Raw genomic sequence first — 15,670 nt, 5'->3', positions numbered from 1 at the left:
GATCCGTTGTTCTCGCGATCCGATCTGTCTAATTAATTCAACCGTTTAGTTTAGTCAGTGTTGGTTGGTTTGAGACTGAGACGCGAGGAGGAAGGAGGAGGAGGAGGAGGAGGTGGTGGAAGCAGTCCCGTCCGCCCCGAGTGACCATGTTGCCCCCTCGCTACGCTACGCCACGCCACGCAACTCATCGTGTGTCAGTGTGGGTGGGGGCAAAAGGGTAAAGAGGTGGCTCCGCTCGGCTTTGTTCCCGCCACTGACGAGGGATGAGGGACCATCGACAAGGAGCTTCCCCTCCACTCCTCACTCCTGCCTGCCCATTAATTCCAAATCCAATCCCTCCTCGCTGTTACGAAACCCTACCCTCCAGCCATGAGCTCCTCTTCCAAGCTCTACCAGTCCGCTTCCAAGGCCGCCAGGTCCCTCCTCTCCGCCGTCTCTCAGGCCCAGCGCTCCTCCTCCTCCTCCGTACTCACCGCTGGTATATCCATGTTCCCTTCGCTTCCCCTTCCTATGAAATGCATGCATGACGGCCGGCCGGCCAGCGGTGGAGGTTTCAGTTCTAGGGAGAGAAAAAAAATCGATTTTGATGTGCGTCTCGTGCCGTGCCTGTAGAGGGTCGGAACGCTGCGCTCGCCACGCTCACCAATCTGGGCAGGAAGACCCTCCCCACCGTCTACTCCTACCACAAGGCCGGCGGATCCCACCGCCACGCCCATGGATGGGGATGGCTCGCCGCCGTCCCCGCAGCTGGTTCGTACTATCTCCCTCCCTCCCTCCCTAGTCAAATTCTCCATCACTCTGCTAATACTAGCAATCAAAAGTACAATTTTGGTCTGATCTGATATGATGATGACTCGATTTGTCTCACTCTGAATCCCTGTTGCATTTCTGACAATGTCCATGTCCTCTCCAATCGTCAGTTTACATGCTGCAGGACCAGGAGGCTCATGCTGCAGAGGTACCCACCCTCCCCTGCCCGGTTTCTCTCCTCTTACTAAGGGCATATGGAGCGGTTATCTTCGGTCATTATCTCTTATTTCTCTAGTATACTTATTAAAAGATTTCGTTCTTAATTTTTTATATCTAATAATGCTTAGAGCTATTTTTTATTTTCTCTTTTTAAAAGTAGCTCTTTAAAATTATTCTTCACGTGAGTAAAATTTTCCTCCACATCAGTTTTATTTTCATCCCTACCCACTTCTCTTCTCTCTGCATATCACAGTAATAAAAGCTGGCTACTATCTACAACCACCCAAGTTGTCCTAATTACATCTTGTTTGGTGTGGTCCACTAATGCCTTCCTTTTCTCTGTTTAATTGACATGCCGATGGCATAGTAAGTCAGAGGGAGGGAGTGATTGAGTGGGCTCCCTTGTAATGTGATGCAATCTTGTCATCCTTACTTACACTCTCCTCACCTGTGATTCCCAGATGGAGCGTACCTTTATCGCCATCAAGCCTGACGGCGTCCAAAGGGGCCTGGTGAGTACTAGCAACAGTTTAACACATCCTTAGCTTCTTTAGATCCAGTTCTGGATGGTAATGACGTTCATGTTGCTTGCGGTATGGTTTCTTTAGTATGCAAGCCGTTTCCAAGTGGTACAGATCTCACAACTTTGAGGCCTCGTGCTCCGTTCTTGGCCATATAATATTGCGTGTGTACCCATAATTCAATTGCTGGTTTCAGCACTCAACAGCACACTCGACATGTCGACATACTTTATTTGACGTGCAGCCTTGTGTCCTCATGATCTACCTCGAGGTTCTCATTGACAACTAATCTATACCGGATACCATACGGATGCATATTCATAACCACCTAGGACAAAACCTTTTTTTTTTCCTCGAACACACCTAGGACAAAACCTTTTTAAACAGAAATTTCTGTCTTCTTTATTTGACTCTTCCTAACTGGCTGGGCCTTTTCTTGAATTCGGTGGTATCAACAGTTGGGTGCTCTGGCCCAATGTAATGCCAGGTTTATCCCAGAAAGAAATGGCCATGGTTTTATGGTGCGCAGCTAGTTATAGGCAGGCTGATATGTAAACCATTTCAGTTATGCAGCCCGTCACAAGTTACAATGTTTAGTCTCGTCTCTGTTTGTTGTTAAATGGTAACTAATTTCCTATTGGAGTATGATGCATCTATTCAATCTTGGCACAGATTTCTGAGATCGTATCCCGATTTGAGAGAAAAGGGTACAAGCTTGTTGCCATCAAGCTGATTGTTCCATCCAAAGAATTTGCTCAGAAGCACTATCATGATCTCAAAGACAGACCTTTCTTCAATGGATTGTGCGACTTTCTAAGCTCTGGCCCAGTACTTGCGATGGTAAGTAGATCCTTTGTCTCTGTAGGGGACAACAGGAATAATATGTAAGTTGGTACCATATTTCTGTAGGTTTGGGAAGGAGAGGGTGTTATCAAGTATGGGAGAAAGCTAATTGGCGCTACAGACCCGCAGAAATCTGAACCAGGAACTATCAGGGGTGATCTTGCTGTTGTTGTTGGAAGGTATTGTTTAATCATCAAGATACCTGTCAAATTTTCACTGCTTAATGGTAGATTGGGAAGCTGGAAATAGGACTTGATTTGCTACATTACCTAGCTTTCATTTTATTTTCTGTCCACGCATAGGATCTGAAAATTCAATCCTGCATTTCTTTAATGTCATCATGCACTCCTAGAATTCCTTTGGACTCACGTCCCATCACTTCAACACCAGAAACATCATTCATGGAAGCGATGGCCCGGAGACAGCAAAGGATGAAATTGCTCTCTGGTTTGAGCCCAAGGAGCTTGTCTCTTACACCAGCAACACAGAGAAGTGGATTTACGGGGTGAACTAACGGGTGAATCATTTCGTTTTTCATTTCCTCTTGCTTTTCATAATTGCCGATAGACCAAGGCAGAATGTAATAAGGTTGTGTACGTCACTTTTGAGTTGGATTATGACCATCTGATGCAATAAGGCCGGAGGAAATGTACCTTCAAATGTAGAGCGTGCACTGAGTAATCGTGATGTTCAAATCAAGCTATCACCTTCAGTCATGTGTTCCAAGATGGCGATGCAGATGTTTCCTCGGATCTATCCTCCAATGTCCTACTCTCATGATGGCCGTCTGTCTATTTTCCTTTTCGTTTTTGGGTGTGAGTACGATGTTTTCTAGAGCTATGGGGTTGAACATTCAACAAAACTTGTGAAAACAACAAGACTAGTGATCATGGCTCTTATCAATTTCTAAACGTCCTGTCTATGGAGAGAATTTTGTGGCACCCATCTATATTATGCTGCTATACACATCACTCCCATCTTAATATACTCCAGTGCCTTGCACCGTTGCAAGCCGGGGCATCTTGGTGTTGAAACTCGTCTGATAGAAGCTCTCTTTCCTTCAAGATGGTTAGAAATTATTTAGACCAAAGCATGACTCCATTTTTATAGAAAGCATTATAGTACAGAAGTACATGTTAGGAAAACCAACGTGCATAATACCCGACAACAAAATTTATTTAGAGAAACATCTATCAAGGAACAGACTACAGCAAACCTCTACCTAACAACTCTGAGCAACATCAGTTGAGACAAGTACTAAAAGCATCCGAAGAACACCAAAGGTTAGAAATTATTTCCCCCCTTTCGATGACCTAGAGAATGCACTGCATAAGAAGCAACTGCCATATAGTTCAACCTGTACCGTGTCGTGAAATTCTGATGTGAAGACAGCAAGTTGAATTCATTCTGACAGTTCATAACTCATCAAGAGGTATCAACGATCATCAGAAGAGTGCAATGATAATATTTAGATTAAGATTACATGCCAAGCAAGAGGGGAGCTGAGTTTTATTGTCATGTTCAAGCCTTTGTACAGGAGATTTCAGCTCTTCACTCCCTTGCAGCAAAGCATATTATTACACAAGGGAAATAGAATGCAGCCCGGAAAAGAGGAGATTGATTGAACAACTGAATTAATTCCGACGGGCAACACAATGTCTCTCCACCTCCATCGCAGAAGGTGGTGCACCTTCATCTCCAGAAGCTTCTAGAAGCCAAAGCTCCATCAAGCTCTCGAGTGGATTCCTTGCAAGCTTGGCCACCTCTCCATCTACTTCCTCGGCTTCAGCAGGTCACATTCCTCAATCTTGGCAAACCTTCCTCGCACTCTTGGCTGGCTGTCTGCCAGAGCTTTCCTGCAAGCATACTGTAAAGCAAAACATTCTGTCACTTGTCCTGCATCAACAGGCTAAACCTATGTACTCTTGTTCTTTTACATCGAGGAAAAGAAATTGAGAACTAGAGGCTTATACCTTGATCTTTCTGCCAAAGTTTCTCTTGATCTTCTTCTTTCTGTACCTGGAAAGCTTTTGCTTCCTTTCTTCAGTCTTCAGGTCACTAATGGTTTCAAGCCTGTCACAAGATGTTTGAACATTTGCTGCATTTGCTGGTCGAGGGGTGTTGGCTCCGAGATTCTGTCAAAAATGAAAATCATAAGCCCCTGAACTCATACGAGGCCATAAAGTTTGCAAGACTAAGCTCATAGCAACAACACCATACAGTATAAGTGTCATTTCACAGTTGCATACATGCAACTAGGAAAGTTTTCTCCTTGTTACATTAGCATCTAGCAGATTTTCCATTTGCACATATCTTGATCATAGAACAGCATCAACCGTTGGATTGAAGTGATTTAAGACCAAAATCAGGAATACTGAAAACTCGCACACAAGAGTTGCTTCGAAGATAACTGACTACTTGTGCAGAATAGGAATGTCTTGTACCATCTAAATCACTAAGAAATAGGTTGCTTTGGGCAGAAATAGTAACATGTGAAATCGGAGTCATAGCTTTAACAACCTTTAAGCAAAGCATTGCCTTGCCATAAGCATGTCCAATGCAAGAGAAAAGACAATGTTTTTTGGTTTTGGTTCCTATCTCAACGTTTCTTTTCTCAACAGCTGTGTTTAAAAAAAAAAAACTTTATACTGTCAGTGCTTTCTTTCCCTAAAAAAAATTCCTTATTTGTATACTACAAGAGAAGGAGGCATTTATCGGACCTGAATGTCTCCTTCGCTGTACGCTCTCCTCAACCCAAATGCTACCTCGAAGTCCAGTCCTTGAAATCCCAAAAAGTTTGGCCTGATTGGTCCATTCATCCAATCGGCTGAGTTAAGGCATCCAGAACTGACACTCTTCTGGAGTGAACATTCAGGAACGGACGATTTCTCTTTCTCCATGGTCGGGAGTTTGACCTGTCTAAGAACTTCTTCAGCTTGCCTTGGGATTTCTTCGACTTGCAGCATGGGAATCTTAACATCCAGCAGTTCAGAAATCGTCTCTTCGATTGCAGACTCCTCCATGAGTTCCTTCTCGCACTCATATAGCACCTCACTTAGAAGAGGATCATTTTGAATGGTGCCAATGTCTGCAGCCTTGATGGTTTCATCCATTGCACTTTCGCTACCAGACATCATTGAAATGGCAGCGGCAACTGGATCAAGGCTAAGCAGTGGTTCCTCAATGATGGGTTCTGGAGCTTTGAACAGGTCTCCTTCTCCTCCAAGGTCATATTCTGATACCAAGGATGGTTGCACCATGTTTCCCTGTTCAAACAAACAGATATGAGAAAAATTCCAATCTACTAAATACCTCATCACAGTATCGGGATTTTAAACCATTGCCTTGGGTCCAGGGGGCCATATATGACACATACCAGGAAATTTTGTAAGAATCAGGCAGTAAACACAAACGAAAGCATTGAAATATTTTTGCTAAGATGTTTTTTGCAGCCAACCAATAACAATATATTTTGAGGTAGGCCCAATCGATCACCAGTGCAAATGCTTTGTTTTGTTTATATACAGTACATAAAACTGTGGTCTCAAGGACCAGCAGTATTAAGTGAAAGTAATAGACAACTCCTTTGAGGGGGTAGGCGTGTAAAAGCTATATTAACAAGTAGTTAGCTGTTTCTGTTGATGCTCATGTCAACTTACAAGTCCCTGTCATGCTCCTGGAGCATATACCGGTGGACAGGAGCACTTGATCAGCATCTCAGAAGAGATGGCATCAGAAATCCTGGCCAAATACTGAAGATTGAACCTAATTTGATCCCTTGGCTATCTGCAGCCTTAGCAGCAGAGGACACTAAATATCTCAAACCGCGTGGCCTTTGTGTGACTGGAAAGATGTGAATGAGAAGATTCAAGACAAAAAGAAAGAAAAACGAAAAGTTGCAGCAAACACTGCCAATTCTTGCCTAGAATTGTGGGCTTGCCTCTCATACATATCGTTTGAAATGAAAAACGAAAGCAGTCCCAAATTCATCTATTTGCTCGACACAATAAATGAATCAAAATATAAAAAAGATTAGCAGTTGGGAAGCAAAGCATTTGAAGACAAAGAAGCCAACAGCAAGCAGTGTCGTAGTTTGGTCGAGTATTAAGGTTTGTAGCTTCAGTTATCTGAAACAGTGAAAAGTTTGTCCCCTCCATCTTCATCAAACAGGATGTCAAAGAGCTGAAAATACTTTTTTTTTCAGGTCGCAAATATGAAGTTGGACCTTTGATTAGGTGATCATCTACTGGGCAGAGCTAATTTTTTATGTAGCACAGTGGCAGTCGTCTAATTTGTCACAATCCTAAAGAGTTAGGTGCCCAATCCTAAAAGAGGGAAATCTGTGGAAGAGGGGAGACAAGATGAATTAATGGGTGGTTCTAGTTGACAAATTAGTGCTCAATATGATTCGCCCCGACAAGATATCTATATCAAAGTGGGGGCCGAAAAAAAAGTAAAAAAAAAAGGAGGAAAAGAAAGCGACATTTTTTTTCCTGGAGATGGCGGCGGTGCATAGAGCAAATGAACAGAAATCCTTCGTTAAGACCTTTCCAAATTGCACCAAACAGAGATTTTATTTTGGGTTTCCAACTGTGCAAGGCGAAGAAACAAGGGGAAAAGGACGGTGCAGAGTGAGAAAGAGCTTAGCAGCAGTAAAATTGAAGCTCACCAGGTGGGCAGCGGCGGCGATCTCCGGCGCGTCGGCGATAAGCGGCATGGCAGTGGCATAGCTGTCGTCCATGGAGATGCAGGCGTCGGCAGGTAGAGGAAGGGGAGGAGGCTGGTGAGCGGAGGAGAAGGAGAAGTCGAGGGGCGGGGGCTGTCCCCAAGAGTGTGCGGCGGCGAAGCCAAAGCCGGCGTCGGCGTACATGGTTGCGGTTTTGGTGTGTTGGAGGCTGATGAGATCTCTTGTCGAGTCTCCTCTGGGTCGATGGATCTTGTCGTGGCTGTGGTTTGGTTGGTTGGAGCGGCGGTTGGTGACTGCTGCAGCTGGCCGCGATGATCTGAGCTAGCTAGATGGAGGAGGGAGTAGCTTGCGTTGTTGCTCAGGCGGCCCACTCTGGTCTGGTCTGGTCTGGTCTACTAGAGCAGGAAGGAGGAGCAGAGCAGAGCAGCTAGTCGGCGGCCCACTGTGAGGCACGAGCAGCTAGCAGCTGGTGGTGAGTAGAGGAGGAATCAGGTGGAATGGAATGGAGGCGGCCTCCCCTCGGCTCGGTGGTGGTGGGGGTTTATAGCCTTGAAGGCAGGCGAGGAGGAGGAAGAGGGATTGGGAACGGGACAAAAGTGTGGTGGGGCGCAGCTGGTGCAGTCACGGACCTCACCTCTGCTGCTGTCCCATCCGCGTGTGCTCCGTTCCGTTGATGCATGCCAAGGCCGAGTGACCGCAGCGCCCTCCCCCACCAATACCAATACCAATACCAATACTAATACCATGCCATCACCACTCTCTTCTCCACATAAATCCAAAATTAAATAATATATATTAATGTATTTATCAAAATAAATAATATATTATTATATTTACAAATTTAACATTCGTATTTGGCACATTATTTACCAAAAATAGATTTTCGGCACATCATATACCAAAAACCCATATTCGACACACTGTGTACCGAATACAGTACAGTAAACCGTATTTGAGACACCGTGTACCAAATATAAACTGTATTCAGCACACCGTGCGCCGAATACGGGCCACAGTGCCGTATTCGGCACACGGTATGCTGAATATACCCATGTACCGAATTAGTGACCGCACGGCAGGCAAAGGCCATATTCGACACACCGTGTGCCGAATACGGCACTGTAGCCCGTATTCGTTGCCCGTATTCGACATATGTGCCGAAATTTCATTTTCGGTAAATAATGTGCCGAATATGAATACTAAAATTGTAAATACGATAATATATTATCTGTCTCAATAAATACGCTTAGGTATGTTGTTTAATTTTAGGTTGTAAATAAAAATAAATAAATTCACCAGCTATACTATACCTCTTGCTTCATGGTGTGCAGATTCAGACTCCATCCACAGGACCATTGCTAATATAATATAATACTCCCTAAGTACTGGTACAAGGCACTATATTTTTAGGCAATGCTCCTTTTGGCACTACATATCATGTTTATAGCATTGCTTTTGTCTTTTCTCTAAAGGGGAGGGATTCTTATGGAGTGTGTATTCAAAGGCCGACATACACGTTGGCTAGCCGCAGCCGCAGCCGCCAAAAAAAATGATTGCATGTCATTTTAGAAATTTATATTGTTCTTAAAATATAGTGCCCTTGAAATGAATTACTAATTCCACCTAAATTAAACATGATAGGGACGGCAGGATTGAATCGTCATGGATCCATGATGCTGACTATAATACCCAGAAATGACCAAAGTTCAGATGCTGACTTTAGGACCTACGAGGAGTACAAAATTTGATATTTTAAACCGTTGTTTAGATGGACAATCGAAACTGTGGATGTGTAGATCCCGTCGAGACGATTTTATTTTGCTTTCTAACATTCCATTTGCACGCTCAATGAATCCAGGGAGAACCCAGTAAATTTAAATTAATGGATGAAAAGAATAAAAATGAGATAAAGTTGGCTGGAACCGTCACCTCCCGATCCCACCTGTACTCCCTCGATTGGTCACCCGGCTCCCAACCCTAGCGTCGCCCCTATCCTAGCCTCACTACGTGAAAAATAAACAAATAAGACATGAAATTAGTGATGGATCGTAATATGAACTGTCACTTATGTTAAAAGTAACGGGTCGTAGTTGTGACCCGTCACGTTATCAGTGACAAGTCATCTTAGATCAGTCATAAGTGACGAATCAAGTTATGATCTGTCACTTGTGACTCTTCATCAGTGATGAGTCATCCTAGGCTAGTTATAAGTGACGGGTCATCGAGAGAGTCATTAGTGACTGATCAAATTTTGATCCATCACTAATAACAAGTTTTGACCTGTGAGAACAGATAAATGAATCTTAATTAGTCAATCATTAGATGTATTAGTCAATCAGTTTGATAAAATATTAGATGTATTAGCACATTAACTCTTCAATTTTTTTACATAGTACATGTGTAATATATCCTTTATAATATATCAATTATAAATCTAGCTAGTATAATTAAAAATAATAACTATATAATTTCCTATATCCAGTAGTAAAACTTGTATTGATTTGCAAACCATAAACTGTGTAGTAAAATGGTAAAAGCAAATATCATTTTTCTAAAGTAATTTGATTAATAGTAGTGTATTCACAAATATTTTTTATTTTTATTTTGTTTTTCTCTTATTTTTTTCTCACCTCACAAACACTAGAATAGGAACCATTGTATATTTCTGTTTAAGTTTGATATAAGGGATGTCGGCTATAGATATAAATGCGTGTTCCAAAAATAGTGTAGAAACTTTTGTGTGTCTACTGTACAAACATCAAAACTGTGACCCGTCACTTATTACAACTCAAAAGTGATGGGTCACAGTTATAACCCGTCACTTCCTTCGGTAAAAAGGTTAAAAATATAAAATATCTTGCTCCTTTCAGAATGCAAGCGATGGTGAAGTGGTAAGGCGGAGACACGCGAGAGGGTAGGTCATGAGTTCGATTCCCACGGTACACACATTATGAAAATAGCTTGAAAAAATATCAAGGAACACGTGGCGAGTGGTGATAGCTCTGAGTTGGGTTGGTTTGGGTGAAAAATATATTTTTTTGACTTTTTTCGTTTCCAAAAAGCACGAAAACCATTCATCAGTTATAAATGACGGGTCATAATTGTGACTCGTTGCTTATGACTTGTAATAAATAATGGGTCATAGTTATGACCCGTCACTTATGAAGGTTATAAATGACAGGTTAAGTTTTGACCCATCACCAATAACCTCATTGGTGAAGGGTCTTTACAAGTGCAGGACCCATCACTCATCGCAACTATGACCCGTCACTTTTGAGCTTTTTTTACATAGTGCCTCCCACTGGCAACATCATATTAGCCCGTCACCACCGCCCTGGCCGGACTCGACCCCTCGCCATGCTCACCACCAGCAGTCCGCCTTGTCACGCCCGCCGCTAGCCGACCTCCTGCTGTCGCAGCGCCCCAGCCACCCTCTGTGCCGAGCCTCCCTGGTTGCTTGGTGGAGGCTATAGGCAGGGGAGGGGGCCCGAGCAGGGGAGGTGCCGGCCGAAAGGAAGAAGGAAAGAAAGAAGAAGAGGAGTAGTAGGAGGAGGAAGGGAGAAAGGGGAACTTTGTGAGTTTGTTGGATTATGTCATTGATTCATGATCTCACTCCAAAAGTGACATCTTTGTAGCCCTTAGATGTTTATAGATAGTTGAGACCGGCCATTTCCGTCGTAGGGTTAGTGATTTTGTCAGTCCGTTGTGTGCATTGACCTAAATTGAAAGTTTAGGTCTAACATATGCCGAATTCGATCGTATGATTATAATGAAAGTCATAGGCCTCAGCAATAGCTTTTGTTGGCGTTGGACTAGTCATTTTGGTTAAATGGTTTAGGAGTAATTGATAAAACAATATTGTTGTTCAACGAGTGTTAGTCCGTGAGTCGATGTCTTGTTCTTTTGTCTTCAACCTCATTAGAGGAAGTTCTCGCTTAGCGTCTGGAAAGCTAAGTGGTATATGTCTTTCCATAGACCTTGGTAGTCTTGTTTGCTGGGTTTTTAGGCGTAGGAGCATGTCTCCTTTTGCTTTTATTGTTGCAGTATTTTGGTGCAAATTTATGCACTTGTTTAAGTGGTGCCGCTTCGAGACGTAGCTAGTTCTCGCCTTTGTCGTTGGTAAAGGTAAATGAATGTAACGGATGGCTATACTTTAACTTATTATTTGGTCATCTCCATCTTTTAATTGCTATACTTACTAATAGTTTATTAAATGAAATGTGAATGTGTTACTCACTTTCCGCCTTTTAAAGATTGGATGGTTTTCCTTGGCTTAAAAGGTAAAAGAAGTGTGTTAAATCTTCTCTCTTACAACCTATGTTGGAAGTTATGCCTTTCGATTATGCATAAGCTTATTGTCTTAATATTAACTTTTTTGAAGTTTACTTGATTCTTGAGTTATGAAGTGCGGGAATCGAGATTTGTCGCTTTGTACTTGTTTATTCAGTATAGGATGCAATTCTGGAAGTATTATGTATATTTTGAAAGTTATGTCGTTAGCTATACATGAAGCATATAGTAAGTATATTATCTTGTATTGAAAGTTTTACCATCGTCTTATGGCCGTAACTATACCAGTACAGCATCGTAAGTTGCCTATGGAAGGGTACGACGCACACTCTTACGTTACCCAAGGAGGGATAAGGGTGAGGAAGAGCATGACATATGAATACATATATTTTCATATAGATGTCTTTACTTTAATCGCTTCGATGTTATTATTATATTGCAAGAAAATCTTTAATACTATTCTAGTTGATACTACTATGGTGGAACATAGCTAACAGATGATAGCATGTGATCGTTGTGGTATTGTTAAACTTAATCATGTTTTTCACATATTGTTAACCAGTTCAGCTTAATATCTTTGTTAAAGCTAAATAACTTGTTAAAGCGATTTATTTGCTGAGATTTTCGAATCTCACACTTGCTATATTTACAGATGCGCCTTGAGGCGATAGCAAGCATGCGGGATGGATAGCTGCACATCTTGTACGAACACCTCCACTTTTGGTTTAGTTCTGTTGTGTTGCCAGTTTGTACTCATAGTGATCTACCATATGTTTGCCTCCTTGCGGTTTGGATGTGTGATGAAGGCATATTCTTCATTTTGCTATGCTACTTACTGTTAGTGTGATGATATATATTTTCTTTCTCTATGTGTGATGTTTGGTCAGTTATTATATATTTATTTCCAGTGAGGTGCTGTTAAATTTGTTTAGGATTTGATGGTCTTGTAGGTTGACACCCATGTATGTTAGTTCTATATATATACCATCAATAAGTAATGAGTATTAAATCAGGTCATCCTTTCAAATGATGCATGCCACTCCCAGCGCCCGAGTTAGTTTTTACTAGTATAATCAACATCGTTATCATTATCTCCTCCTACACATCATATCGTGTGTTTTTTTCCTTAAACCAAAAGATGGTCTAGATAGATGGCTCCTTCCTTCCTTCCAAGCTTAATTCCCTCAGGCAATAACCAACAAAAGGTACCATTAAAAAAAAAGGTAAAACAGATATGTATAGTAATAGAACGTCGTTATACTACCCGCAGCATCAGCACAGGCTACATATACCAATTGATAAAAGTGGATACATACACCAAGTGGTCAGGTGAAGTGTAACCCATATCATCCCAGCACAAATGCTTCAACTGTCCGTCCAACTAAATTAAGACGTACCGTAACCAGCAATACTTGAAAATAAATTAGAGGAAATAAAAGGCTAGGTGAGAAACTAAGTTGAAATGTGTCTTGATTTATATATAATGGGTGATTGATAAGGTTAATAATTTAGTTTAATGATTTTGGAATTGTATGAGCATATTTATGTATAAAAATATATAAATATTCTCATAACGCTGAGGCGTATTCTATTCCATATGCTCTATGAGCATATTTATGTATTGTAATTATAATCATGACTAATCAAAGTTGTAGAGAAAACAGAATTGACATTTTTGTTTCTGAAGCAGAAAAATTTGCCTCACCGGATGATCCGGCGTTCAGAAAAAGTGAACTCGTCGGATGGTTTGGCGCTCAAAAGGTTTCACGCCAGAGTATTTCAATGCAAAAGCAAGATTTGAAGTGTACACCGGATGGTCCGGTGATGAGGAGCTGGGCACGCCAGACTAATTTTTCCAGAGAGGTTGCAAAGCGTGTCTGGTAGGGATGTACATATCATATGGTTCGACGATTGGATTTGTGAGCACGGGATGCTTCACGGAGTATTTGTTCCAAAGAGGTTGCAAAATAGCTTCAGGTGAGATTGTACTCACTGGATGGTCCAGTGATGAGCAGGGTGAGCACCAGCTTTATCGGCATCTTCCAAGAGGTTTACATAGCAGGAAGAGATGTATACACCGAATGGTCCAGTGCTAGTATTGGGGGTGATTCGGTGTTCACATTTTGTTAGTGAAAGAAATTATCTTCCACAAACAAAAGTACAGCAAGAGCCAAGTCATACGAATGACTTAAGCTTGAAGGAGAGGCGGAGAATAAGGAGATACCAAAGTTGTCTGGACAATTCCCCTCCCCCTTCTCTTTGGCTTGATGGTCAAGAGTCTATATTTATACTGATATTCAGAGTGTGAATATACAAACATGCCCTCATGAGGTAGGCAGAGGTATATGTCTTATACTGTACAACCAGAGAAAAGGCTAACCCAGTAATTATCCATACGGCTGGTAAGACAGTAATCATCTATTTCAGTACCGCACTATACCAGCGTGTCAGGTGCTCACCACCTACGCCATTGTGTCAGACGGCCACCACTTGTGTCATGGTGTTAGGCAGTCACCACTTGCACCATGGTGTTAGCGGACACCACTTGCGCCATGGTGCCAGAGGACCACCACTGCGCCAGCATTAAATACTGGTCACCTCACTTCACATGTGGAGCGGCCTATGAGCCCCCTCCTGGTTGATCTTTTCGAAGGCTTGGAAGGCTCCAGGTCTCTGGAGGTACGGCCTCCGGGACCGCCTCGGAGCCCCGGGGGCTGGATCCTAGCAGCGTTTGGGCTCGGACTTCTGAGGCCAAGGGACGTCGGGGGTCCTTAATGGCGATTCCCCCAACAGCGGCCCCTCATGAGGATGGCCAGCGGTGCGGCTATCCCCATGATATCTGGATTAGGGCCTCCAGTGATCCTTGGCCTCGTGGTTACGAGCCCTTAGTCCTCTGATGATGCTGAACATTGGAATGTCGGTCAGGGGTGCAGGCTGAATATCCAATGTTACATACGAGGGAGATCCTTAAATGCGACGTGCGGTGGGTGATGTAACCGCGTCTGTCCGGTTGGTATTGGAGACGAGTAACGCCTAGGTATTGGAGCGTCGTGGCAAGCGGTTCTGCCTCCCCATGATTGCAGGGAGAGGAGATAGAAAGTGCACACTCGCCCCGAGGAGGCAATGGCCCATTCCCCAATTTATAAGGTGGGGTTGTGGACAAGCGTAATTCTCATCCGGCATCTCTGTTCTTGTGTGTTGAGTTCTTACGCATGCATCCACCAGCCTTAACCTTTGCAAACTCCAATTAGATAATCTCTCTATGTCGCTTCTTCAATAGTCCATGGCTCTCTCTGGCACCTGCAGTGGAGCGGGCTCACCAACGAGGAACTGCGCATCATCGATAGATCGGGCCCCACATCGGTGGCAACAGCTGATGGCGGTGGTACCGGTGGAACCACCAATGCCCGCGGGTCAGCAGAATCCTGGGCGGCAGAAAACCTTTCTCCGATGCCCAGCTCGCCATCGGGGTTAGAGCTACACCGTGCCAGTAGGAAATACCCTCTTCAGATTGGCAAGGTGTCTCGACCATCATTGAGGCCGAGCTCGATCGGCTAGTCGCGGAGGGGAAGATTCCCTCTAGATCGGTCATGCGCGTTCCACAAGGGGAGACTACCCCCGCAGCACGGTGCCACGAAACTGTGGTCTTCAAAGCCTTCCTCGACGCTGGGCTAATGTTCCCAGCAGCGTCACTCCTCGAGGGAGTGCTTTGGCATTATTTTTTGAAGCTCCCCCAGCTCTCGGCGAACGCCATCACCCGCTTGGCCATCTTTGAGTAGACTATGCGGCAGAGGGCTATGAGGGGCACGCGGAGTTCTTTGCCACCCTCCATGAGGCAAACTTCCAGCCGAAGCTTCAAATGGAGGGCTGAGTGAAGAGAGCCCTCAGCTTCGCCAACGTGAACTTCCAGCTCAGGTTGGAGTACCATGGAGTGTTCCTAGCGGAGGCCATCGAGCGGTGGTATACTAGATGGTCAAAGAGGTGGTTCTATTGTGACGTGGGTTCTGGGTCCCCTCTTTACTCTACCAACCGGGAGATTAGGTACATCCGGACCCCGGTAGTGGAGATGCCCATGGTCTGGATGACCTCAAGGGTGGAGCTCCTCCGACGGATGGCACAGAGGATGAGCATGCTCGACCTCACGGAGGAATTCACAATGCTGCGCATCAGACCCCTCCAGGTGGGTTGGAACTGCGTCCTCGAGCTAGGTGAGGACGGCGATGGCAAGCCAAACACATACTCCGGGCCCGCCGTTAACTTCAATGAGGCCTCCCCGCAATTCAACTTCAAACTAGCAGACATGATACACCCTTTTCTTTCAAGACAGTGTTAGTCATTGGATGAAGCCGCCGAAGCCGTG

At 43.8% G+C, this 15,670-nt stretch overlaps 2 protein-coding genes across 2 annotated transcripts; one reads left to right on the top strand and one right to left on the bottom strand.

The window, feature by feature from the left end:
• Positions 1 to 275: 275 nt before the first annotated feature.
• On the top strand, positions 276 to 3,049 carry LOC133885074 (nucleoside diphosphate kinase 3-like). Its single transcript, XM_062324707.1, has 7 exons — positions 276 to 478; positions 613 to 750; positions 921 to 958; positions 1,431 to 1,481; positions 2,163 to 2,330; positions 2,400 to 2,512; positions 2,724 to 3,049. Exons 1-7 carry the CDS (start codon positions 370 to 372, stop codon positions 2,845 to 2,847), a joined length of 741 nt encoding a protein of 246 aa, XP_062180691.1. The 5' UTR covers positions 276 to 369; the 3' UTR covers positions 2,848 to 3,049.
• A 667-nt stretch (positions 3,050 to 3,716) lies between these two features.
• LOC133885073 (uncharacterized) lies at positions 3,717 to 7,569 on the bottom strand. Its single transcript, XM_062324706.1, has 4 exons — positions 7,003 to 7,569; positions 5,054 to 5,599; positions 4,307 to 4,468; positions 3,717 to 4,200 (listed from the first exon to the last, which is right to left on the bottom strand). The coding sequence occupies exons 1-4, from the start codon at positions 7,201 to 7,203 to the stop codon at positions 4,105 to 4,107; spliced, it is 1,005 nt and encodes a 334-aa protein (XP_062180690.1). The 5' UTR covers positions 7,204 to 7,569; the 3' UTR covers positions 3,717 to 4,104.
• Between the last annotated feature and the right edge of the window lie 8,101 nt (positions 7,570 to 15,670).

This window comes from Phragmites australis, chromosome 11 (genome assembly GCF_958298935.1).
Source record: "Phragmites australis chromosome 11, lpPhrAust1.1, whole genome shotgun sequence".
NCBI classification, from domain to species: Eukaryota; Viridiplantae; Streptophyta; class Magnoliopsida; order Poales; family Poaceae; genus Phragmites; species Phragmites australis.
Note: the sequence above shows the minus strand (reverse complement) of the source record. Positions and strands in the feature narration are given on the sequence as shown.

Coding starts and splice junctions, on each gene's coding strand:
- LOC133885073 (XM_062324706.1), bottom strand. CDS start 7,203: ATGTACGCCGACGCCGGCTTTGGCTTCGCCGCCGCACACTCTTGGGGA. Junction 5,600..7,002: donor TCGCCGCCGCTGCCCACCTG/GTGAGCTTCAAT, acceptor TTGTTTGAACAG/GGAAACATGGTGCAACCATC. Junction 4,201..4,306: donor ACTTTGGCAGAAAGATCAAG/GTATAAGCCTCT, acceptor TTTGCTTTACAG/TATGCTTGCAGGAAAGCTCT.
- LOC133885074 (XM_062324707.1), top strand. CDS start 370: ATGAGCTCCTCTTCCAAGCTCTACCAGTCCGCTTCCAAGGCCGCCAGG. Junction 479..612: donor CTCCTCCGTACTCACCGCTG/GTATATCCATGT, acceptor CCGTGCCTGTAG/AGGGTCGGAACGCTGCGCTC. Junction 1,482..2,162: donor ACGGCGTCCAAAGGGGCCTG/GTGAGTACTAGC, acceptor ATCTTGGCACAG/ATTTCTGAGATCGTATCCCG.